Source organism: Coptis chinensis, chromosome 1 (genome assembly GCF_015680905.1).
Source record: "Coptis chinensis isolate HL-2020 chromosome 1, ASM1568090v1, whole genome shotgun sequence".
Lineage (NCBI taxonomy): Eukaryota > Viridiplantae > Streptophyta > Magnoliopsida > Ranunculales > Ranunculaceae > Coptis > Coptis chinensis.
In genome coordinates, this window is record NC_141456.1 from 73,782,564 (window position 1) to 73,807,677 (window position 25,114).

At 41.1% G+C, this 25,114-nt stretch overlaps 1 protein-coding gene across 1 annotated transcript; it reads right to left on the minus strand.

The window, feature by feature from the left end:
• Window positions 1-118: 118 nt before the first annotated feature.
• LOC147525172 (D-xylose-proton symporter-like 2) lies at window positions 119-25,093 on the minus strand. The gene is made up of 14 exons (XM_086605598.1): window positions 24,794-25,093; window positions 24,595-24,692; window positions 23,984-24,062; window positions 22,815-22,874; window positions 22,632-22,698; window positions 22,417-22,541; window positions 18,110-18,211; window positions 17,551-17,919; window positions 17,418-17,465; window positions 17,152-17,214; window positions 15,841-15,921; window positions 15,499-15,597; window positions 455-592; window positions 119-354 (listed from the first exon to the last, which is right to left on the minus strand). Exons 1-14 carry the CDS (start codon window positions 24,845-24,847, stop codon window positions 223-225), a joined length of 1,515 nt encoding a protein of 504 aa, XP_086461724.1. The 5' UTR covers window positions 24,848-25,093; the 3' UTR covers window positions 119-222.
• Window positions 25,094-25,114: the final 21 nt, after the last annotated feature.

Below are 25,114 nucleotides of genomic sequence, written 5' to 3' on the forward strand. Positions count from 1 at the left end.
AGATGTAATTCCCAAGAGAACAACATAGCCAGATGATATTAGGCTGATGTTAAAAATTTCTTCAAGGGTACAGAGTGCGAACACAAGTAACAATACACACCCTAATGCAAGAACAGAGTAGAGAGTAAGCTTTCTTCAATTAAAATAAGAAGTACAAAAAGAAGAGTTTTTGGTACAAGTCATAACTAAAGTGTTTATGCTAAGAAACTAAGTACATAAGTTTTACAATATTTTGGCCTCAATTTCCTCCAGAGTGAGTCCTTTTGTCTCTGGTACAATGAAGAATATGAAGATAAGAGCAAGAACAGCTATTACTCCAAATACAACAAATAACATTCCAGTTCCAATCAATGTCTGCAATGAAAGTATGGAATTACAAACAGAATTAGTACTGGGCCAAATATTTCTATAGTGAGAAACAAAGAACAGGGAAGATTCTCAAGACACTAATTACCTGAAGAGGGGAGAAAGCAAATGTGACCAGTGCATTAGAGGCAAAATTTATAAGAACAGCTATGCTCAATCCACGGCCTCTCAGACGTAGTGGGAAAATCTCCGAAATCATCAGCCAACCAATAGGTCCAAATGATAACTGCAAAATTATTCCTTTTAAGAATGTATTCTAAACCATAAAAGTATAAACCTAATTAGAGGACATAATCTACACAGGCATGGAGATTACATAAACACCCTGATCCTAGCATGGAGAAAACACAAAGTACAGATATGGTTGCCAAACCGGGAGTTCAGGTTTTTGTGGAAAAAAATGAGAAAAGAAAAACCCCAATATAACTGAGCAACCTAAACAAATTCTTTCCTGAAACCTAGAAAGCAGGGATTGAATACAAGGTTGTAACCACCAAATCGGAGAGAGGGTCCATGGGAAGATTTGATTAGCAACGTGATCATGCATTTGATGCATAGATGCAAGGTAATCATAAAGGTTTGCAAAAATATTCCTAAATCCTAATGTCTCATAATACACTATTCTAATTTGGAGTTCCTTTTGATACTTATCTTGTTTTCACATTTAGCAATCAAAACTTAAAGAACAAGGCTCCAACTTTTCGGGCAAAGTTAGTGCACCATTTTACTTCTCTAGTCTATATAAAGTACAAGCTTGGAAAGTTTTCAAGAGAAAGAAAAAACTGATGACATAAGATGATATTGTACTGTGGGCAGAGTTTTTCTCTTATCATGCATTAGTGGTTGGTGTTAGTTTAGGAGGAAATGCAAAGGTGTAAAACTACACAGCCAGTGAAAGAGCAAAGAGAAAAGAATCTGAAGCAAGGTGCCTTTTTGGAAGAGAGTATGGAGCACATGTGGCGGAAAGACATTTTGTTGTACTTATTGGTTGTGGAAATTCGAAACAACCATAACAAACTCCGGTAAAGAGAGTGTCATTATTATTATACTTGACATTGAGAGACTTCCAGAAGAAGCAAAGGAGAAGGAAATTAAAAAGAAAAAACCCTCAAGGTTTATTGACGAAGAACAAAAGAGATGGAGTCATGCAGAGTATGCAAGCTTTGCAGAGAAAGTCATGGAATTGGTGTATAGGATAGTGACTCAGAGGAGAAGCTGGTGAGGAATGTAGCGTATCTGGAAAGTACGATAGAACTGGAAGGAAGTTGGAAGGATGATGTGGGTACCACAACGGAGGAGGAGGTGAACACGAGAAGAGAAGAAGTAGGTGAGGGGACTGATAAACAATGAAGAAAAGGAAGCTCGTGTCCAGTTTGGGGTAAACTCGGGTGCTCAGGTGAACAAGAGCAGGAAAACCTTGTCAATCTGATACATGAGAAATTGAGGAGGGAGGAAGACAGGATGATGGAACTTTTAGAGACCAATGAAGATAGAGATGACTTTGATGATATCAGCGATGAGAGTGATGAGGATGACGTGGAGGGTCATGTTAATCTTAGCTGTTCAGAGGAGGTGGGGACGGAGGAGTAGGGTGGTGGACTAGTCTGGTGGTTTCTGGTCTAGGTGGTGTTTGGGTTTTTTTCTTTTAGGTTGTATTTTCTTTGTTTTTGTTGGGAATGGGCCAACCACAAGTAACCTTGATTAGCTGGGTGGGGTATTGATGTAACAGCCTAGCTGTTTATAAACATGATTAATTTTTCTTTATCAACAAAAGAAAAAAGAAAAAAAGAAAAAAATTATAATTGGCCTGTGGGCTGAAGGCATGCTGAAATGTGCCAAAATGCTTGCAACCTCTTACGAGTACCAGAAGGCATGGGACACCATTCCTTTATTTATATATTGAAGCACAATTTTCTTAAGAACACTAATTACATAAAACTAAAGATGGAACAAAGAAGAAATAAGACGGTGCAATAAAACATTATCAATACACGAATTAAATATAGTAGTGAAAGTAAGAGTCAATATGGCAGCGCTAATTATCATTAGCAGCAGCAGCAGCATTACTCTGACTATTTAGTTCAACTTTGGAGTTTTTGTGCTATACTGCTACTTGCAAAAGGAAAATGCACAGTTCTCCTAGTTTCATAGTCATTTTCAACTAATCTGAACCAACTACACTAGGGGTGTGCATAAATCCGATAGACCCGACAAAATCGACTGACCCGACCTGAACCGTGCCATACGGGTCGGTTATCTACTTGATATCGGTTCGGATCGGTTAAAAATATGGCAAAACCGATTAAGTCGGTTCAGTTGTCGGTTTATATTTGTGATAACCGGAAAAAACCGACCTGACCCGCCTATATACTAATATATTAGAATATAAGTATTTAATTTAATGTAAAAGTATATATACTATAATAAGAAGCCACGTCCTAACCTAATAACTTATAGCTTACACTTTGTTTACAGCAAGCAGCCGCCACCAGACCCTCCATTTCTCATTATATTCTTTTGTTTTTTATTATTTGATTGATTCTCCCCATTTGATCTAATAGGTTCTTATTTGATTCACTATTTGATGTTTATTTATTGGAATGATACTTGTGTTAACCGAATTTACATGCTCTCTCAATATAGTTTTTCCTCTCCCTTCTTTTCTCCCCTCTTTTTCCCTTTTATATCTCCCCCCCTCACTAACCGCTTTTCTCCATCACGATCTTTCTCTACATCCCACGATCGCTGCCTTTCCACATGTCGCTTTAGGTATTGCGGCTTTGTTCCTGTGCTCCCGCTTCTTCTTTCACTATTCTGCTTCCCTTGGGCCACCGAATCACTCCTGACCACTATGGAGTCCACGCTCCTTTAGGGTTTCGCGGACTGGATCCTGTGCTCTCTCTCACCTTCCTTACACTACCTCGATTCAGGAGACATGTCATCTTGATGGCTATGAATTAGGCTTATACAAATGCCCCCTCTTGGTCCCAGGAACTCCATGGAGAATCAAGTTCGAGGGGCCGAGATACACTACGCCAATTTGATCCACGGCACCTCATCCTCATACCCCTTCCCTGCCGGCGTGTGTCCTTCTGACTGGCATGTGTTAATCCTGACTTCACTCGCGTGCTTCAAACGCCACCACACGTCATGATTACCTGCAGAACCCGACTCCTCGTTTCTTGGCCTCCACGCGTCACTAGACCTCTGGCCCTTTTCTTTTGGCTCTTCGGATTTTGCACCATGGAAATTACCCCCATGCCCCTGGCGCTTCAAATCCCGCTCAAACTCTTCCTCTTCTCTCCAACTCTATTTCATTTCCTCATTCATTCAAACTCCATTCACACTTCTCCTTTCATATTTTCTATGCTCCGATCAACTCTCCCATTCCTCTACTCTTTCCCAGTGATACCCCCCTCGCTTTTGCTCCGGTTTCCAAAGCCTCCTTCCCCTTTGCCCGCTGCTGCACTCACCATCAGGTTCACTCTTCTCTTTATTAGTCTCTTTCCATTCTTTTCCATACAATGTTGGCTATTCTCTGATAATCTCTGACCACGCACACTTACCCCTTTAGATCCATCACCCTCTTGCATCCACCTCTTGTGCTGTTTGCATTATGTCGGCTACTGATTCGGCTGGCTCATCCGCCGTCAGATCCGCTGGATCAAAGTCCCCACCCTCTAGGTCAAGTAGCCCCACCGCTGATATGTCTGAGTCTGCAGCCTCTGACTCGGAGATCCCTGCCGCTGTCCCTTCCACCTCCGGGAGAACGTTTAAACTTCCTCTGCCTCGGCAGACCTAACTTAGACGCGGTCAAAGCGGCATATGGCATCCCTGATGACGTGATCTTAGAACACGTCTCAGGAATCACTCACTTCCCTCACCTTGTCACTCCTAGGCCGGGAAGCCTGGTCGTTACAGTAGGCCAAATAATGGCTGGCCTGCGCTTCCCCTTGTCACTATTGGATGTGGAGGTATGTAATCACTTCAACATTCCGCCCTGCCAAGGTATTGGCAATTTCTAGCGTGTCATGTATGCCGCCAACTTCTATAACAAAACCAACTCCCCCAAAATTCAACTTCGCGATATAATCGCCCACTATTATATAAAGAAGAGCACCAAGTTTGGGAGTGTAGGCTACCAATCCTACTGTAGCCTTCCGCGGAAGAAGTAATTCGTTCTCCGCATCACTATCTCCGACAAGGTGTGGCACCACTACCCCTTGTACGTGTCAGGGAGCTTTCTGTCGGTGGACATACCTCCTGAAGTTTCTCCAAGGCATTTACATTTTCTCCATAGAGGTAAGCGTAGTTGGTCAGCTTGTATGTCTTCTTACTGTTCTCATTGTTGTCATGATTAATCTTCTTTGATACAGGTTGGAGATCTGATTCACATTCTCACATATACGCCGGCATCCACTTAGAAGTCTTCCAGAAGCTCCGCGATCTAGGAAGTGATCAGTGCAGCGTTCTCGGCATTGATCCTGACAAAGGCACTCCTCTCCTCCTGGACCCCACTCTCAAAGATTTCGGCAAGTATCAAGGCCCTTTCTATCGTCTACCTCCTCCCAAGGAAAGGTTACCCAGACCCTCCCCCCCCCCAAGACTAAGAAGAGGGGCAACACCAAAAAAAATTCCCATTCCCAAGCCGCAGCCAAACGAGCTGCGGCCTCCCAGTCACACCCTCCCAACCCCGAAGGTACCTCGACCTCTTATTCTTCCCTGGTTGGGAAGACGATTACGAAGTCGCCGGCTCTCCTCTGCACTCCCCAAACATGGATGTTTCGAAGATCAAACTGTGGGACAGCAACTCAGAAGGTGAGCACCCTAATCCCGCGGCGAAGACTCCACCCGCCAAAAGATGCAAGACTACTGGTACCACCGCTGCCCCTTCTGCCCCAGCATTAGTACTGCGGCCAATAGCTCCCCCACGCCGCCCAGGCAAGGATCCCATGCCAGTTGGGCCCGAAGTCTGGCGTCCTGAATTCAAGGCTAGGGATCGTGTGGTCACTACCGGAGACCCGGCCCTAGACAATGCCACAGTGGCTGCCACACTGTTCTTTAGCCCCAATCTTCCCCGCGACCAGGCTTATGGCGACTCTGGCACCTTCGCCGCTCACCGTGCTGCTATCTATACTGGCTTGGGAAAAGGTGTGCCACTTTCCACTCTTGCCCTGGTGCTTTTTACTTGTAACATATTAATAGCTCTTTTGTGTTCAACTAAGCTTGGATATAGGCTACGTCATCCGCGGCCTGACCAATACTCTAGACACCCTGGATACTGTGAAGCAGGAGATCAACGGACCTAAAGGTTTGAAGGCGAAATATGCCCTCCTGGAAAAAGATCGCGATGACGCTTGTCTTGCATCTCTAAAATCGCACAAAGCGCTCCAGTCTACCGAAGAAACTCACCGCCAACAGATGGCTGACCTTCAGGCCCAGATGGAAAAGGAGAAAGTAGCAGGAGAGGCAGCTGCTCAGGCCGCCTTTGACCTATCCCTGAAATCCACCTCTGAGCGCTTCCGCGACTTAGCGGGAAGAAAATTGTTAGGGAGCTGCAACGTTAGCTGGATGAGCTCACCACTGCCGGGACACTGCTCCCCTCGCCCGCCTCTACTACTGCTGCAGACCCCTCTGCTGCCTCTACTCCTGCTGCGGACCCGTCTGCTGCCTCTACTCCGCTGCATGAAGGGAACCTCAACACTGTCCTTGTGACAGATGATGCTGTGGTGGAGATATTCGAAGGCTCGCCCCAAAAGGAAACGGCTGAAGATCAAAACCCGAAGGAGACGACGACGACCAGTAGCTTGGAATTAATTTCTCTGTTCTCGTTTTGAATATGTTTTGTTTTCCAACCCTTGTATGTATACTCTGTGTCCCGTATTTTTGGGTGCTCCCAGCGGGCAAGTAAGCACATTTTGCTACTTAACCAGCCTGATGTGGCACACTTTTGCTAATATTTCTTTTAAATCTTTGTTCTTCCACTTTGTGTAGAATGTTAGCTAAACCCCTAACTCGCCCCACTCAATACTCAAAATTACCATTAGTTCCCAGCCGCAAAGATGGTTGGGGGCAGCTCATTTTGCCCCCAAGTTAGATTCGGACCTCCCCGTCCACGAAGGGCTCAACCCCCCGCTGTCTCTTTCAGCCATGAAGCTGGATGGGAGCAGCTCAATTTGCCCCCAAGCCAAATTCAGACCCCATCGTCCGCGAAGGGCTCAATCAACCGCGAAGCGGATTGGGACAGCTCAATTTGCCCCCAAGTTGGATTCGGGCCTCATCGTCCGCGAAGGGCTCAACCCCATCTCTATCAACCCAAAGCCGGTGGGGCTTTCGGTTGCCCACAAGTTGGATTCGGACCTCATCCCCCGGCGGGCTCAACCCCCGCCCCGTCTCTTTCAGCCAATACGAAGCTAGATGGGGGCAGCTCAATTTGCCCCCAAATTAAATTCGGACCTCACCGTCCGCGAAGGCTTAACCCCCCCGTTGTCTCTATCAACCGCGAAGTGGGTTGAGGGCAACTCAGTTTGCCCTCAAGTTGGATTTCATTCATTCGCAGCAAAAAATATAATCAACAACTTGGACAAAGTTCACTCTCTATTCATGGATAAAATATGCAACACAATACATCATTATAAACTCGAATAACAATCTCTAAATGCGAGTGAGCTTGTCTTTGTTTAAACAGCGGTTCATGGTATCACTCGTGGACCCTCTTCAACATTCTGACGTTCCAAGGCCTCATGATGTCTTCTCCCATTGGAGTCTGTAACCAATAGGTTCCGGAGCTTCCCTTTTCAACCACTGTATAGGGCCCCTCCCAGTTGGGCCCCACTTTTCCATCACTCTCCTTCCTGGTGGCCGTGGTCACTCGTCTCAGTATGCTGTCGCCCACTTGGAACTACCGCGGTTTCACTCTCTTATCATATTGCCTCTGCAATCTCCGATGGTACTCTTCCAACTTAATGCGCACTGTATCTCTTCTCTCCTTTGTAAGGTTCAACTCTGCGGCTAGTATGGTCTCGTTCACTCCTTCCACAGCCCTGGTTCTTGTGGTGGCCACCACCATCTCCACTGGAATCACTGCCTCAATTCCATATGCCATAGCAAATGGCGACTCTCGAAGTTGAAGTTCGGGAGTTGTTCGCATGCCCACAAAGACATGGTTCATTTAAATGCGCCCGGGCCCCTTTCGATCCTCCAACTTTTTCTTCAAGTTATCCATTATAGTCTTGTTCGAAGACTTGCTGACCATTCCCCTCAAGATTGTAAGGGGTCGAGAATCCCTGCTTTACTTTGAACGCTTGGAGAAAGTCTCGCATCTTACCCCCTGTAAACTAAGTCCCATTATCTGCGATTATGGTATGCGGGAGCCCAAATCTGCATATGATATTCTCCCACAGGAATTTCTTTACTTGTTCTCAACGCCACGCCTTCTACCCATTTGGTGAAATAGTCGGTCGCGGCAAGCATAAAGCGTCGTTTGCCACTCGCCATAGGTAATGGTCTGACAATATCCAGTGCCCACATGGCGAATGGCCACGGGCTATACACCTTATGCAGGGGCTCCACTGGTGCATGTATCAATACTGAGAATCTTTGGCACTTCTCACACCTCTTGGCATACTCGGTGGCATCTCTCTTCATGTGAGGCCAAAAATATCCCTGTGATAACAACCAGTGAGCCGTCGTTCTCCCTGCCGAATGGCTCCCGCAATCCCCTTCATGGATCTCCCCCAAGACCTCCTGAGCCTGCTGCGGCCCCAAACATTTCAAGAGTGGTCCACTGATATTTCGTCTGTATAGGTCCCCATCCAGCAAAGTGTATCTTTGGGAAACCTGTTCCATTCTTCTTTTCTCTCGTTTGTCCGCGATCTCTATTCCTGACCGAAATTTTTTTATGGGATTCATCCACCATGTCTTGTCCTCAATGGTTAACCAAACCCCTTCCTCTTCGGCGGTGCTTGGCTTGCTTTACACCCTGATCTCAATGGATCTGCCTTCGGTCCTAGGCAAGACTGCCGCCACATATGCTAATGCGTCAGCATGTTTGTTTTCTCCGCGGCCCAGATGAGCACATATGCTAATGCGTCAGCATGTTTCTTAGCAAACTTTCCAGCTTCTCTCTATAATACCTCTAAATACTTTGCCATCCTGGGGCATCAGGCAACGAACCCTCCGTTCATTTGGCATATCACCAAGTTTGAGTAAGAATAAACTGTCAGTTCGCTCACCCATAGATCAGCAGTCAAACCCAAACCAGCTATCACTGCCTCATACTCTGACTCATTGTTTGAAGCTGCGAACCCCAGCTTCATAAACAACTCTAGACGATTATTCTCTAGAGTAACCAATACCACTCCAATTACGTTACCTGTGCCGGTCGTGGATCCATCTGCGAAAACCCTACACCCATTCCGCATATCCCAAGGGTCTAACGGATCGTGGCTTGTGTCACCCTCCTGTTCCATAACCATCTCTTCCCCCCAAGTAGGGTCCTCGGCAGGGAACTCTGCCATAGCTTGTGCCTTTTCCGCGGTCATGATCTGGTACTCAATATCATATGAACTCAACACCACCACCCATTTCAACATTCTCCCTGATTTGTCAGCCTTCAATGCTTGCTTTAGAGGCAAGTTTGTCACCATGACAACCAAGTGAGCGTCGAAGTACGGTTTTAATTTCAAAGCTGAGAAAACCAACCCCAAAGCAAATTTCTCGATCCTGCTGTATCTGGTCTCAGCATCTAACATGGTTTTACTCGGGAAGTAAACTGGCCTCTCTGCCTTGTCCACCACTCTGATCAACACTGAGCTGATGGCGTACTCTGACACTCCCAAGTATAGATACAATTTTTCCCCTTACCCTGGTCGCGATAGAATCGAGGCCTTTCCTAGATATAACTTCAACTCTTGAAAAGCACTTTCGCATGCCTCAGTCCATTGAAAGTCAGTGGTCTTCCTTAAGAGTAGGTACAGCGGTCTACACTTGTCTGAAGACTTCGAAATGAACCTGTTAAGGGCCGCAATTCTCCCTGCCAACCTCTGAACCTCCTTCACATTTTGTGGTGACTGCATTTCCAGCAGAGCCCTGATTTGGTCCGGGTTGCTTCTATACCGTGATATGTGACTGTGTAACCCAAGAACTTTCCGGGCTACACCGTAAATGTGCATTTCTTAGGGTTCAACATCAGCTTGTGTTTCCTCAGTATAGAAAACGTTTCCCTCAAACCCGTCAGATATTCCTCCTCGGTCGTACTCTTCTCTACCATATCATCTATATAGATCTCCATTCCCTTTCTGATTTTGCTCTCAAACATCTTCTCTCCTATTCTCTGAAATGTTGCCCCCGCATTTTTCAGTCCGAAAGGCATTCAGGTATAACAGTAAATTCCCCCTTTTACTATAAACGCAGTCTTCTCTCGTCGGACCGTTACATAAACACTTTTATTGTACCCGTTGGCATCCATGAATGAGAAAATCTTGAACTCGGCGGTTCGATCTACCAACTCATCGATCCGCGGCATTGGGTAGCAATCCTTCGGGCACTGCTGATTGACATCCGTGAAATCGACACACATCCTCACTTTCCCATTTTTCTTTGGTACAACCACTATATTTGAGAGCCATTTTGTAAATTTGCACTCGCGGATTATACCGGCCGCTTTCAACTTCTGTATCTCTTCCCGTACTCCTTGCGCATACTGCGGTCTTACACCCCTCATCTTTTGTCGAACGGGTCAGACACCCTATCTCATATGCAGCCTGTGGCAAGCGAACCCCGGATCCAGCCCCACCAGATCCTTTATAGACCACGCAAAAACGTCATTGTTTTCTGTCAGCAAGGCAGTCAATGTGCCTTCCAATCCTCCGGCAAATTTGCCCCTACTGACACGAATTTCTCTTCCTCCTCATCCCCTATGTTCACTGTTTCAATCTCATCCATCGTCTTTCCCCCCATAGGGACTCCCCCGTCTGAGGGTGCAGTCTGTAATTGCTATGCTAGGGGATCATCATTCTCCGGCCCCGCTACCGGTGCACGCTGAACCAATCTTGGACCGCCACCTTGCCAGATATTCCCGAGCCAGCGGCCCGGTCCCTCTTATCTCGTTCATTCCCCCCTTAGTTGGGAAGCGGATCACCTGATAACAAGTGGAAAGGATTGCCTTCATCTCATGAATCCATCTTCTTTCCAAGATCGCATTGTACTGGGAATTGATGTCTACTACCATGAAGCGGGTAAACGGTCACCGGTCCCCGCGATCCGCGATACGCCAGCACTCCCCCCTTGGTTTTGTCATCTGTCCGTTGAACCCAAACAAATTAGATGCAGGGGGCTTCATCCCGCTTTTTTCAATGCACATTTCTTCCATCGCGCCTCTAACCAACAAATCCACTGAACTTCCACAATCTATCAAAACCCTTTTTACCATGTAATTACCCACTGCTATTGTGATCACCAACACGTCTTCGTGCGGTGAGATTACCGCTTCAAGTCCTTTGGTGTGAATTCTATCCTCCCGTCCCTCATGGTGGTCCCCGGAACGGGCCGCGGAACAGTCGACACCTCATTTATTTGTTGTAAGCTGGTCGTCCTTACTTTGTCCCTGTAAGCATTCCTCCCCAACGTCTCTCCACTAATTGATTGTTCCTAGGATCCTGGTCTCTGCCTCTCTCCGCTTTGTGTCTCCTCCCTATATGAACCACCCTCCCTGACCGCAACCTTGCCCCTGTCTTTCCGGTCATCCTGTTCTACACTCTATACTAATTTCTCGGATTTCCTGGGTTCCTTTGTATTTCTCTGCAACATGTCCTCGTAGCGTATGTATTTTTCGACCTTTGGATACAACGCGTGTAACGTAGTGACCTCGATCTTGGACACAGATTCATGGACCCTAGATCCCTGCTTCAGACCATGCTGAAACGCTATCACCGCGGTATGCTCATCCAAGTTTTCCACCCTCAGCGTCTCTTCCTTGAACCTACACAGAAACTCCCTGAGGGTCTCGTTGGATCTTTGTTTGACATTAAAGAGATCCGCGATGTCAACTACCCTCCTCTTCTATTGAATGAAATGGTCCACGAATGCTGTTCAACTCCTCGAACTCGCTTATACTCGCGACCACTTAATCGATAGTACCGGTCAAAGCTCCCCGCTTTCAAACTTTAAGGAAACATCATGCGTGAGGAGTCCATCATACGTGTTCTCTTGCCAAAGCGGCATCTGCTATCTGAAATGGTGTATGTGGTCCGCCGGATCACCCTTTTTTCCGCATATCTTTCGAACCTCGGTTCGGAAAACCTGGAGTCTCGCTTCCGGATTCTCTGTTAATTCCCGCCCATTACCACCACTTTCTTCGCCCCCCTTGGTTCTCCCTTTCCATTTACGCGATTTGCTTCTCGGTCTTTTTCGATCATGGCTTGGACCATCTCCAGTGTGATGCCTCCCCCTAAATTTGCTCCTGGTTCGCGAGGGGTTTCCCCATGCAAGCCCTCCACCTCGCCATCTTCGGCCTTCTAGTTTCCCCTCTCCTTGTGTTTCCGCTTTCCTTTCTCGGATCATCATTCTCTTCTCTCCGACTATCTCTTCTTGTAGGAGTCCGGTTGCTTCCACCGCCACATCCCGGACTTCCTCCCCGCTTCTTCCATCTCCACACTCACCGTTTCATCCTCAACAACCTCGGCTCTCACTTTTTTGGGTCTCCCTCTTTCCGCCCGCTATCGTGAGTCATACTATTTTTCTCTTCCTCAACACTAGATCATAGGCCTCTCTCTCGGTCCCCACAGACGCACCAAATGTGTTAACCGAATTTACACGTTCTCTCAATATGGTTTTTCCTCTCCCTTCCTTTCTCCCCTCTCTTTTTCCCTTTTATATCTCTCCCTCTCACTAACCACTTTTCTCCATCACGATCATTCTTTACATCCCACGATCGCTGCCTTTCCACCTGTCGCTTAGGTATCGCGGCTTTGTTCCTATGCTCCTGCTTCTTCTTTCACTATAATGCTTCCCTTGGGTCACCGAATCACTCCTGAACCCTATGGAGTCCACGCTCCTTTAGGGTTTCGCGGACTAGATCCTGTGCTCCCTCTCTCTCACCTTCCTTACACTACCTCGATTCAGGAGACGTCATCTTGATGGTCATGAATTAGGCTGATACAATATTTTTCGAAAATCCATTTTTTGCTTTTCTAGATCTAATTTAATGGGGTTGGTTGAATGGATTTAATTACTCATTCTTTGCATTTTTCGGAAACCCATTTTTGTTTTTCTGGATCTAATTTAATGGGGTTGAATGAATTTGGCTATCCATTATTTGTATTTTGCTCTTTGATTGAATGTTTTTCTGGATGCTTTTGAGTATTTGGGGTTTCCTTAAAACTTGTTTATGAAACTTCAATAAGTTATATGATTGCAAGTTGCAAGCGAGAAGGTGTTGGAGTTCTTTGGCAAGAAGAAAGTATAGCTAGATATCGATCGGCCGGTTAATTTCAGTTAAACCATAACACGACCGGTTTGGATCGGGTATCGGTTGTGTGTGAAATTGGTCGGGTCGGTTTCAGTTCGGTTAAGTCCAGATTCTCTGTTCGGTTCAGTTATTGATAAACATAAACCAAAAGAATCGGTTCGGTGATCGGTTTTAACCCAAACCCGACCGACCGTCACACACTAAACTACACCCACATGTTGGCATCGAGAACAATAAGAGGTGAACAAGTAAGTGTGATCTCACGAAGTCAATAAAACCTAGTAGCTAATGGAAGTACATGGGATAGATACAAAACAAAATAAATTAACTAATGAAAAAATAAATTAAAATCATAACAAATATAGATAAGTGGACCTGGTATTTTCATGCTGATAACTAAACAAAATGTTTTAAAGCATTTTCCAAACTAAACTAGCACACATAACAATGCGATATCTCACTAACTACTTTTATTACTCAATGCTGATAACTAAACACTCTTTCTTTTGGAGTGTATTATTTATCATCATCAACATCATAGCCTTACTCCTAATATTTAGTTCTAATTGTCCTAGGTCCATAGTCGCTTTCAAATACTCTTAACTAACTGCACCCAGATGTTGGCATCAGAAAAATAAGAGATAAAGAGTTTAGAGTGAGATCTCGTGAAGTGAATGATCTCGTAAAGTGAATAAAGGGCTACTTCATGGTAAAATTACAAGGGATCAACAAAGAAATCGTAACACTATAAAAAGTGGCCTGGTATTACACAATGCTGATACTGGCATCCTTGGTGCTTTGGTAATTGGTACCGTAACTCTCTGCATCTTGAAATTTTTCTAAATGAGTGGTATCAGGCTTCTCATGCTAGTGTTTCTGCATATGAGCTTCTCATTATTAAATATGCCGCTGATGTGGTTAAGGATATATCACTTTCCACTTCTTGCATTTTGTTGTATTTGTTTTGGTAGTTGTTGTAGAACTGTCTTTGATATAGTACATACGGCGTTTCCTTACCATTTTACAGATTCTAGAGGGCCTTATAGTACAACTCTATGGAATGGGACTATTTAAGGATGGGATGAGTGTTCTAAAGGGGTCTCTTTTCATTCAAGAAAGGGTAGCACTATATCTTTTGGCACAACATCTTATTAGGATAGGACCACTTCGTGAACGGACCATATTTATGAGATTGCATCCATTTAAATACCAATATAGCAGATAATGTTGTTAAAGAAGAGAATGAAATAGTTCAGAGGTGGCTCAAAGAACAAGTGTAAAAGTTTATGAAACCAGCTTTTGCTAAACTCCTGATAATCTACCAAAAGGGTAAGGACTTTGGGAGGAAGATGATGCCGTGTGGACTTAAAAGTAAAGTATAGGCAGTGAAGTCTTTTAGGGAGTCATTGGCAAGCTACAAGCTGGGAATCTGCTACAAGAGCATGAAATTATCAATACCTTTCCCCACAAAAGAATTTGGGTAACCTTGATTCCGATCGCAGTTATCCTTTTCACTTGTATGCCCTATCCTGGATAGATCCAAGAGATTGATAAACTCAAATTGTTTTAGAGTTCTATAGGATGTCACCTGAGGGGATATAGGGTGTAGATTGAAATAGGGCATCTCGTGAATTATTTGGGAAGCTTCAATCATGTAAAACACTGTTATTTTATTATATATATTGGAGTGATACAAGATCGAAACCAACTAAGACTCTATCCTCGTTTTCTCTCTTCTCTCTCCATAAATTTCTTCTCCATTAACAATAATATAATTTACTGAAAGATTTGGCTTTTGTTAACAAGTGCTCTTTTAGTAGCAATTGAGGTTAGGAGGTAGATGACACCCTTGTTCAATGTCCTTCAGCTAGAAGAGATTGGGATCCCTTCTCTTCAGTTTCATTAAACCTGGGCCCGCCGGATAATATAGAGGAGGTTATAGGGAATGATATCAATATCCACTCTATCACAAAGGGCTAAGTAGATGGCTGATCACACATACTGAAAGCCATAGTTAGGGTGTCATGAAATGAACGCAGTAGAATAAATTTTGAACGAAAGGCTAGATACTAACTATCCATTGATGGAAGTCTAAGAAACTTTATATGATTGATCTAGGGGTGTCACTGCACTTAGAAACTTGAGGTTCCCTGATTGCTTCTGTAATAGGGACACCATTGTCATGTAATGCGTTTGGACGTAGAGTTGTAACTTGTAAGTGCCTTCTAGCTTAGTTGGTAAAACCTTTGGGTGATGATACCAGAGGTCTGGGTTCGAACCCCGCTACACACTATTGAGTTACTGATCTCTTTAAAAACAGGCTTGCCCACACATTTTTGGCAGGTGCCGACTAGCAAAGTCGGTAAAACCTTCGGGTGATGATACTAGAGGTCTGGGGCTCAAACCCCGCCAGCATCAAAGAGTTACTAATCTCATTTAAAACAGGCTTGCCAACCAAAAAAAAAAGTTGTAACTTGTGAGTGGTAGACTTTAATTTTAGTATCTTCACAAGGTAATCCTACCACAACCGGATTGTTACTTTTGAAAATGGAATATATCTATCATTAACAAAATGTATCTACAACTGCTTCCTAAGAAAGTATTCACATAAAGAGCATATGAGAGGATAAAACATAATAAAATATAACCAAAAAATTAGATACCTGATAACACCCAACATACAACAAAAGGGCGACCACAGCCAGCACCGGTGCGTTATTTAGGAATGTGTAATATGATGCCAATAGGAATAATGAAATTACCTGTCAAAGGGGGGAGGGATTGACATATAATTAATGAACGGATATAAGAGCTTTAGATTATAAATCCTAAACTGCTTAAGACCGAAGTTACCAAACGGGATAGACTTTCATGCCTGTTTATTTCAGTTGAGATTAACTTTGCATTTAAACTTCTATCAGTCTCATGTTGCAGGGGCATATCTAGTGATTTCACTCATTAAAACTGAATTTATCATATGATCCCAAAGAGATGCAAGAACTTACAATACCAGTGACACCTCCAAGAAGTAAAGGTCTCCGGCCAAGTTTGTCGACTACAAGAACAGCGATTCCTGTCATAATCAACTACAAGAAGAAAACAAGTAGAACAATTATAAACTCAGAGAAGATAATTGCCGGAGAAAATCTGCCAGAGGGAAGAAAGCAATGAAGGATAGAGTTGAAATTACATACAGAAGCAAAAGAAAAGAAGGCACACTCTAGATATTTATATGAGCCTATGAAGTTCATATTTACAGAGTCAAAGGACTTGGAAGGTGTCATATAAGATGTGAGATTTAGGATTTTTTCCTTCAACCATTCTAATCATGTATCATTGCTTTGTAAACAGGAACTATAAATACAGAATTCTTTTTCCTAAACTTCCGTTTCACGTCATATGCATTACTAACGCAATACTGCCTAAACTACCACCTTTCCACTTGTTTTACTAACATTATTTCTATGGTACCTATTTTATTATTCTCTAGTTTGACAAATATGTTTATGATAAACTTGGACTACCAAATACCTTTCACAACAAATTTGTATGATTCTACTGTATGCCAGATTGCTAACTAGGATTTACTTCAAATCTAGCCAGCCAAATGGAGGGATCAACTTATTCACCATGCACATAAGCATACTCCTACAACAAATTCTTGAGATTCTACTGTCTGCCAAATTGCGAAGTAGGATTTCCTTTAGAATGTAACCAAATGGAGGACTAACTATTTTCACATACTGATTGAAAAGAAACATGTGCCTACTTGCCTTTATAATTTCCCTCATCAAGACTCATTTGTTAGATTTGTTTGGTATAGTTGGCTCTTAATCTTCTTTAATTTTTAAGAAATATATTAGAGATTGACTAAATTGTTTACCTAATGTTTTATCTGATATTGTTCGGTCTAAATATTTATTCCTCTTTTGGTTCCCAGAGTCTGATTCATAGACAACTGGCCCAGGTCATGCAGTGACACTAATGTACATGCATTTACAAGAACATCCATGTCTTGCCATCTTGGCACACAATATACATTGAATGCTGTTGGACTGAACACAACCAATACACATTCTGAAGTAAACCCAGAAATGAGAGTGCAAAATCCTAGATTGTTTCATTTAATATGTTAGCATTGCAATATCTAAATAGGGAATTCCTCGGCAGTCGGATCTACCATTTTAGTATCAATGGAAAGTTAAAGAATGCAAGTGTAGTAGATGAGGCTTCGTCATTTGCTAACTATCAACAGTTACACTATGAAATAACTGTCACTTATTAGTAAAGTACATTTGTCTAGAATACCAATATACCTTGAGTAGACCCAGAAGGATCGAGACCCTAGTAGCATCAGATGCTGCTGAAAACCCTGCACTCTGCAAAAAAGAGAGAATAAATGTTGAGCACCATTCAGTTCCGAGATCCTAGATCATTCGTTGTTGTTAGCCAATCAAATGACTAGATGTTATTAAGATCAGATGAAGTGCCCCTCGGTTTGAGGTGGTACAGATATAGGCATTGAACCCACGAGCATGGATCATGTTTCAATTTCACAAAAATATCAGATACAACAATATACCTTAAGAATTGTTGCAGCATAATAAAGAACACTTGGCTGCCCTGTAATCTGTGAAGCAAGCAAACATGATATAAGATCCGAATATCAAAAGTTTCACTAATGATATGCCACAGCTTATTTTATTGATTTTTACCTGCTGAAATAAGACTAAACCTCCACCAATGGTAAGGGCTTTTAAACATTTTCCTTGAAAAATTTCTCCTAGTGAAGCTTGTTTTCCTTCGTCTGCATAAGAAAGCTCAGCCAGAATCTCGTCTATTTGTTCCGGCGCTGAATCACCAATAGCTTGACCCCTGAGCCGACACAAACAACATATGGCAGTTTCTCTGGTATCTGGTAGACTTCCTTTTCCCTGTATGGCACATAAAAGCAGCCATCTAGGGGATGGGGGTAGCCACCACATTCCAACTCCCATAATAATTGCTATAGGAACACTGGTTCCATACATATAGCGCCATCCTGAAATTATACCAATCTCGAGACTGCCAACTGTATAACCCAACTGCATAATAAATCTAGGTACTCAGTATTTGCAATTTATAGAGGTAAAACATTTTTCTGGTATTCACGAAAGAAAATATGAAAGGGGACAGGAAGATACAATTTCATGTTTGTTTAGTTTCTGATGAAACTCCATCAAGAAAATTCGAAGGATAATATCAAATACTTAAGTACAAAGTTGACATACTTACTAGCATTCCAAGAACTATAAAGAACTCTTTAAGAGAAATCAGCCGACCTCGTATTTGACTTGGGGCAGTCTCAGCAATGTACATTGGAGCAGCATGCATTGCCTGAAAGGGCAAAAAAAATCAATATATGTGTCCGTCATATAGAAAAATTACCCATTGAGCTATAAGTTACTATATCTGAGAGCATATAGCATCCATTGTTCAAAGTTCAGAGTCTCCAAACTTTACTGGCCAGACTCCCGGAAGGTTTAGATGAAATTCAAACCAATTTCCGTAATTTTGTGTTTCTGCAGAATTTGTATTTATATCCGATCTTTCCACCTTTTCCTTGTTTTTCAGTCTAAACTTCAAAACTTTTATAATTCAACAAAACCTATAAGTACACCCTTGAGAATCCTGTATTTTACAAATTTGCATTCTTTCTATTATAACAAACATGTAGATACTTGAATGCAGAATGCCTAATACATATTTTTATTATTATTTATCAGTAAATGCCTAATACAACGAAAATCTAATTTGTAAGAGTTCTATGGGAGTATGAGACATTTCCTGAGGGCAATCAAGGGCCATGCCTTAGATATAGATCACTCCAAGACATGGATTACTGGAGATATTCAGCAAAATCTCATGATATTATGTAATATACCAGCATCTAACTTGAATAAAAACGGATAGTGACTTCACAAAAACACAAGAAGTGCTTTCCTTCGTACTTTCTACTTGTTCTTCCCTTTCTACATTTGTATTGTTGTTAGTGGAGAGGAAAGAGAGAAAGAGGATACACCACTTATTAGTTTCGGCACAGTATCACTTCAATATATATATATATATATAAAATAAGAGTTTACAATAATAGAAACTTCCTAAAATATTTGGGACGCTGCCCCTAAACCCCCAATGGACGATCCGCACACAACGAAAGTAGCATGGTCCTCTTAGATCCTCTCGGGAGATGTCCTCTTAGAACTCTAACAGTGTTTAAGGGACCTTCTCTTTCGGACATATAGAGTTCAAAAACAAAAAGAAGGCCAACATAGACAAATTTTAATTTGAGCTAGACTTTCAATGTTTGGATACAAGATTCCGAAAAAAGTTTCTATTTGAAGTCTTGCTTGAACAACCACAATGGTACTCCAAAATTATGAGATAAGGAGCAACTTTACTAAAAAGAAGATTTACTGCAAGTCCATTCTCTTTATAGTTGATTTTTTTTTCCTTTGGAGGATTTCTTCACAAGAAAGAAAATTGAGTAGGAGCCCTCTACGAGAAGATATGGACCATCTTCTAGTATTGCATCAGTTCAACTGAAGTTAGGGAGATTTTCTGTCCTGTAAAAAGCCATGGGCTAAAACCATATAGCATTACAAAATTTTGGTATTCTCATCTTATCATTCATGTTTTCTCTGATAATACCAAGTGGTTGTTGGAACACATCCTAAAGGTAATTATTTGGTCTTTGTGGAAGTAAAAGGAAATTGAGAATTTTTAAACAAGACAAAAGAAACTTGCAGATTCATCAAAGGTTCAAAGATTTTCTCTTTGACTAGTATGGTAGAATCTCCGCACTTAAAAGGCTTCGAATCAAAGCCGTGTTTGAACAACAAGGATTCCATCTGAAGTAGCGTTTGAACAATGTGCCACAGTGGTACTCCAAAATCATTGGATCATAAGCCATAATGATGTACACTGGTTATGCTGAGTTTTGGAGTGTGTTCATGGAATCAAATTTGAAGACGAATTATTTCAAGCCGAGGAGATTGATGCAGGAGCATAGCTGCTGACATCAGCATGATGATATCAGACTTGCTGGAAGACAGTTCTATTCTAGTTGTTATGCTACTTTATCACTAGTTTCTAAGTCAGGAACCATGTTTTAATTAGGATTTAGTAATATGATTAGAATTCCTTTTAGTGATTCATTTTCTATATAAACAATCTAGAAATTGGGCTGTAGACACTTTATGTAGTGTCCGTTTTCTATAGAGAAACACCAATATTTTCTTTTGATTCTACTCCAATTTTAGTGACACGTCACTTATAGGGTATACTAACTGTTTCTAAAAACTCTTATTTCTCTTTTTTACCCCTTTCGTTTCTAACTACCTAATTTCTTCCACAAATAAAAAGAAGCCCAACTACTCTTTCATCTTTGAAGTGGTCGTCATTGAAATAAATCTCAAGAGCTTGGCCTAGAAGTAGAGAGAAAATAGATATAATTGCACCAGCAATAATGGCTTAATGTAGGCATGTGGCACTTTGATCGAAGCGTAAGTGCTTGACACAATGCAACAATGGCTAGCAACGAATCTAATTTGTAAATAAAGCTCTAACCATTATGGTTGGAGAGATCAAATTTGTTCATAATATTGATTTGTTTTGCGTGAATATATATTGAAAAGTGTTTGAGTAGATATAGATTGTTTGAGTTAATTTTTATTAGAAAATCTACTGTGCGCAGGAAAGAGAGTAGTGTAGTTAATGCAGGCCACTCATCACAGCAAAAGGTGCGTGTGTATTGCATCACGGCAATCTTGTGCAAGGGCCCGTTCATTCATGCGGTCGCGGTGCAGCGTGCTCTAGAACTGCTAAATTTTTATTGGTACAGAGCAGTTATTTGTTTCTTGGCATTGGTGAAATCGTTCTTTTCTTCTCATCACTCAATATCTCATACGTTTCCCATATTCTCTGGAAATTCTCAGTAGCCATTTCCTTCATCTAAAACTTGAGCATAAATATATTAATAAAATAACAAGGAATGACTCTCAAGGACAAAACTGCCGAAAAAGTAACTCTCAAGGACACCTTTTTTTTCGTAACTCACAAGGACCGGGTAGATGAAAGGTCAAGTCTACCCTTGACGCAAAATAAAAAACGGATCGGGTAGATGAAATGTCAAGTATACCCCTGACGCGAAATAATTAACGGCCCGGCCCAGACAAAACGACCCGGTGTATTTAGTATAAACAATCATTGTTCATACCTTTAAGCAGTATTGTTCATACATTAGCTATGAACAATGAGTGTTCATACCTATTGGAGCTATGAACAATGATCCAATAGGTATGAACATTGATCCAGTTATGAACATGGATTGTTCATACCTATTTGGGAGTATGAAAAATCATTGTTCATACATCAACAAGAAATTCATACATCAAACATGAACAATCATTGTTCATGACTACTTTGATTTCAAATATAGTATGAACAATGAGTGTTCATACCTCAACATTGTTTATGAGCTATGAACATTGATTGTTCATACTTGCGCATACATTGTTCATAGTCCTTTGGGTATGAAGATTCAATGCTCATAGTTCATAGTCCTTGGGTATGAACATTGATTAGGTATGAACATTCAATGTTCATAGTCCTTTGGGTATGAACATTGAATGTTCATAGTACACTAGATATGAACATTCAATGTTCATACCCTAATGAGCAATCGACTGAAACCTGGTGTCGCGATAGATTTGAAGAAATAACTCGATCTTCGCTCTCCACTAAAAACGCAGCGCGCAGTGTAAAATAGTTTCTGAGTTTGAAAATTTCTCTGCTTTAAATATAACACGGAGGGGTTAAACTAGTATTTTAAAAAAATGGAAAATTTAACGGAAGGGTATAACTAGCATTTAAAAAAAGTAAAAGGGCCGGTCCAACTTATTTTGTCCTTGAGGGTTATTAAATTTGAAATCATGGGTTTGTGGGTTACTAATTGCTAGAATTTGGTGTTGTGAGTTACTTTACAAAATTGGTGTCCTCTAGACTTCCTTTTCCCCGAAATCGGCCCAATTTCTTGATAAAATAATCATAAGGTTGAGAACACTTTGATGTTTTCCTCATTCACTTTTAAATGGAAATTTGAAGAAATCGGATGAAGATGAACCCACTACTCCTGGCGTTTTTGGTAACTGATTAAGTTTGGGATTGGTTTGCAGGTAGTAGCTACTAATAGAAAAAGGTCAAAATTGTAAATTGCAATCCGAAAGTTGAGACAAATGTCAACTTTTAGTTTTTGTGGATGAAAAACAAAATTTTTCTTACTTCTTTCCTATGACCGTAAGAATTCTCTATCTGTGTATCTAGACCCAATTTTCTGTATAAACAATGGATAACCACAAACACAGGCAGACTTGATATTTATTAATTATTAAATGGAATAAAACTGTTTCAATATTGAAACCAGTTTTGGGTCTTTATTTCAATTACCACATCTAGTTTTTATATGTATTATACCTCAAATGATAGAAAAACTAGAACAAATCATAAAGGTTTGACAATAATATAATGATAAAGTAAATTACCAGTCCAATTCCCATACCAAATACAAAGCGTCCAATCACCATAGCAGGAAAGTTTGGTGCAAGAGCAGTTACTAGAGCTCCAATAAGATATAACAAAGAAGACAGAATCAACTCCCTTCTTCTACCTTCGATAAAAAATTGCTTCTTTCAGATTAACATGTGAAAGTTATGATTGCCTTTCTGATAACTGAGACCACAAAGTATAGACAACAAACCTAGGAAGTCGGCAATACTGAAGGCCATGACAGAGCCAATTAAGGCTCCATATAAAGAACCACTGACCTGTAAGCAATTTAAGCACCAAAAAATCAAAGAAAGAAAATGATCGTGGAATTGTCAACACACTTGGAGCAAACAGAAAAAATTGTACAACTAGAATCAAAGATGAGGTCACTCACAATCAATCCAACTTTCACAGAAGACATGTTATACCATGTGATCCCGCTCAATGTGGCTGACTGAAAAAATTGAAAGTATTGATTAGGGAAAGTTTAAGACAAGCATGTACATTTGAACCACTTTCGTAGAAGGAATTAATTTACTTGATCTAACAACTGCTAATGGTTGAAAAATCCAGACATCTTTAGTTTCTAGATATCTTTTTTTAACAGCATACCTCAATCACTCAATGTATGAAAATAAGAACAAGAAAAATCTCCAACTTCTTATACCATTACAAATTTAAGGCTCATTGTAAGTATTGTTTCTAAACATAAAGTTCTGAACGGAGTAGTTTGACTTAATGCACAAAAATAAGGGGTGGGTCCTTTTGAAAGGCATGCGTAACATAAAACACTGAAGACATGTATACAAGATCTTAAAATTCATCTCCTGTCTTCCAACTCGTGAAATGAGTTAAGTTTCAAGTTCATAGGTTATTATCTCAAAGTATTAGCAAAAATAATAATAAAATACACAGACTGAAATGACATATCTAGAGGCATCTGGCTAGAGCAGAAGAGAAGACATTTTGAGGACATTGCTCTATCTTTAGAAGTGAGCATTAGGGTTGCATAACCCTTTGCTCGAAATAGGAGAACTCAAATATGTCCTTTTAACTTGTTCTGTATTCAAGTGGGGGTGGATATCACCTCAAAGTGCCTCAGAATGTTGAGGCATAATCCTCAAACTCTATGCCAGAGGCTACCCATAATAGGTTAGTTCTGAAGTGTACACCTAAGAACAAGTTAACGCAGATATAAAAAGACACAGTAGGAAGAACTCAACTATTACATTTAAACTACCAATCCAATGCTTTTTCTACTACATTAAAGCAATAATATCATTTCAAGTCATTATCTAAGTTACATTAACACGGATAGGTGTGTCTGTATCCGACACAGATAAGAAGTGTCTCACATGGCGAAATCTCAAAAATTGAGGTATCTCACATATAGTATGTGTCCGATACAGACACATTGATACGTATCCGACACGGATTATTTTTGACACATGGCGTGTCCATGTTACATAGGTCATTATCAACCACTGAAAGCATTTCTTACTATTTAATTTTAAAGAAAAAAGGGTCCTTCTTATAGTCTAGAGATTCGATATAACTCAATACCTGTAAAGAAATTGTAGCACCAGATGTAGCACCAATGTCATAACCATACAGCAGTCCTCCAAGAGCTGGAAACAGAAACCTGGAAACTCATCAAGTTACACGCAATTTTGAAGGCAAGTAAGGAGTGAAGAGTGTTTTGAAAGCAAAGAACGTTTAGTATTTCCTATTATCCCCACATTGGTTTGCAGACTTCCCCACGAATTCAAGGAATATACATTATTAATCAGTCATTCTTTTCAATTAATTTGCTTTTCTGTTGACAACCATATGTAGAAATGAGAAATGGAAGCTTAATCCTGATTCACATTCTGAAATTTTGATCTAACAACTGATTTCTCAAAGATATATATACTAAATTAACAATCTAGATACGTGGTAATCGAGACACAATTGTAGGTGGGACCGAAGGCCGTTACCAATCTAACGAAATCAGATTGTAATTGATCATGCTAATGAATAAGATGTCGTCAATATGATGGTATAAATCTTAATGCGCAATCATGAGTATATCAGATCAAATCTTTCTAGTTTCTATTGACAAAACACAGTTCAAATAAACAATAATAAAAAAAAAATCAATAAATGAGAAAAGAAAGAAGTAGTTTGATTACGGGAGGATGCAAGAAAGAAGAGAGTAGGTGTCAGAAGGGTTATTAGATTCAAGAAGACCCTCTCTTGCACTGTCCATCTCCTCAAATGACTTTCCCGTCTGCACCAACAAAACAACCAATCAAATCATCACTCAGACTAAAAAGTAGTAAGCTATAAGTAATAAGTAGAAATAGTAGCACTATATATAAACTAACTAACCTTGCCAAAGAAAGAAAGGTGAGGCCGCTCTGGTTCAGATGACTGAGTTGCCATTACGTTTTTGTTGATGCAACTCTCTCTGTGTGGAGAGAGAGAACAACGTAAGACTGTTTGAGGTGAAGGCGGGGTAGTTAAGGAAGAGAGGTGATATCAACTTTACCAAGGAACCTGTGATTCTCCAAAGCTAAACGTTTATCATTTATTCTACCCTATATATATATATATATAGTGTGGCAAGTGGCAACCTCATATTTTATTAGATAGATTTTCAGTACAATTATTTTTAGGCTTCCATTGTTTTGCATTTTATTAGATAAATTT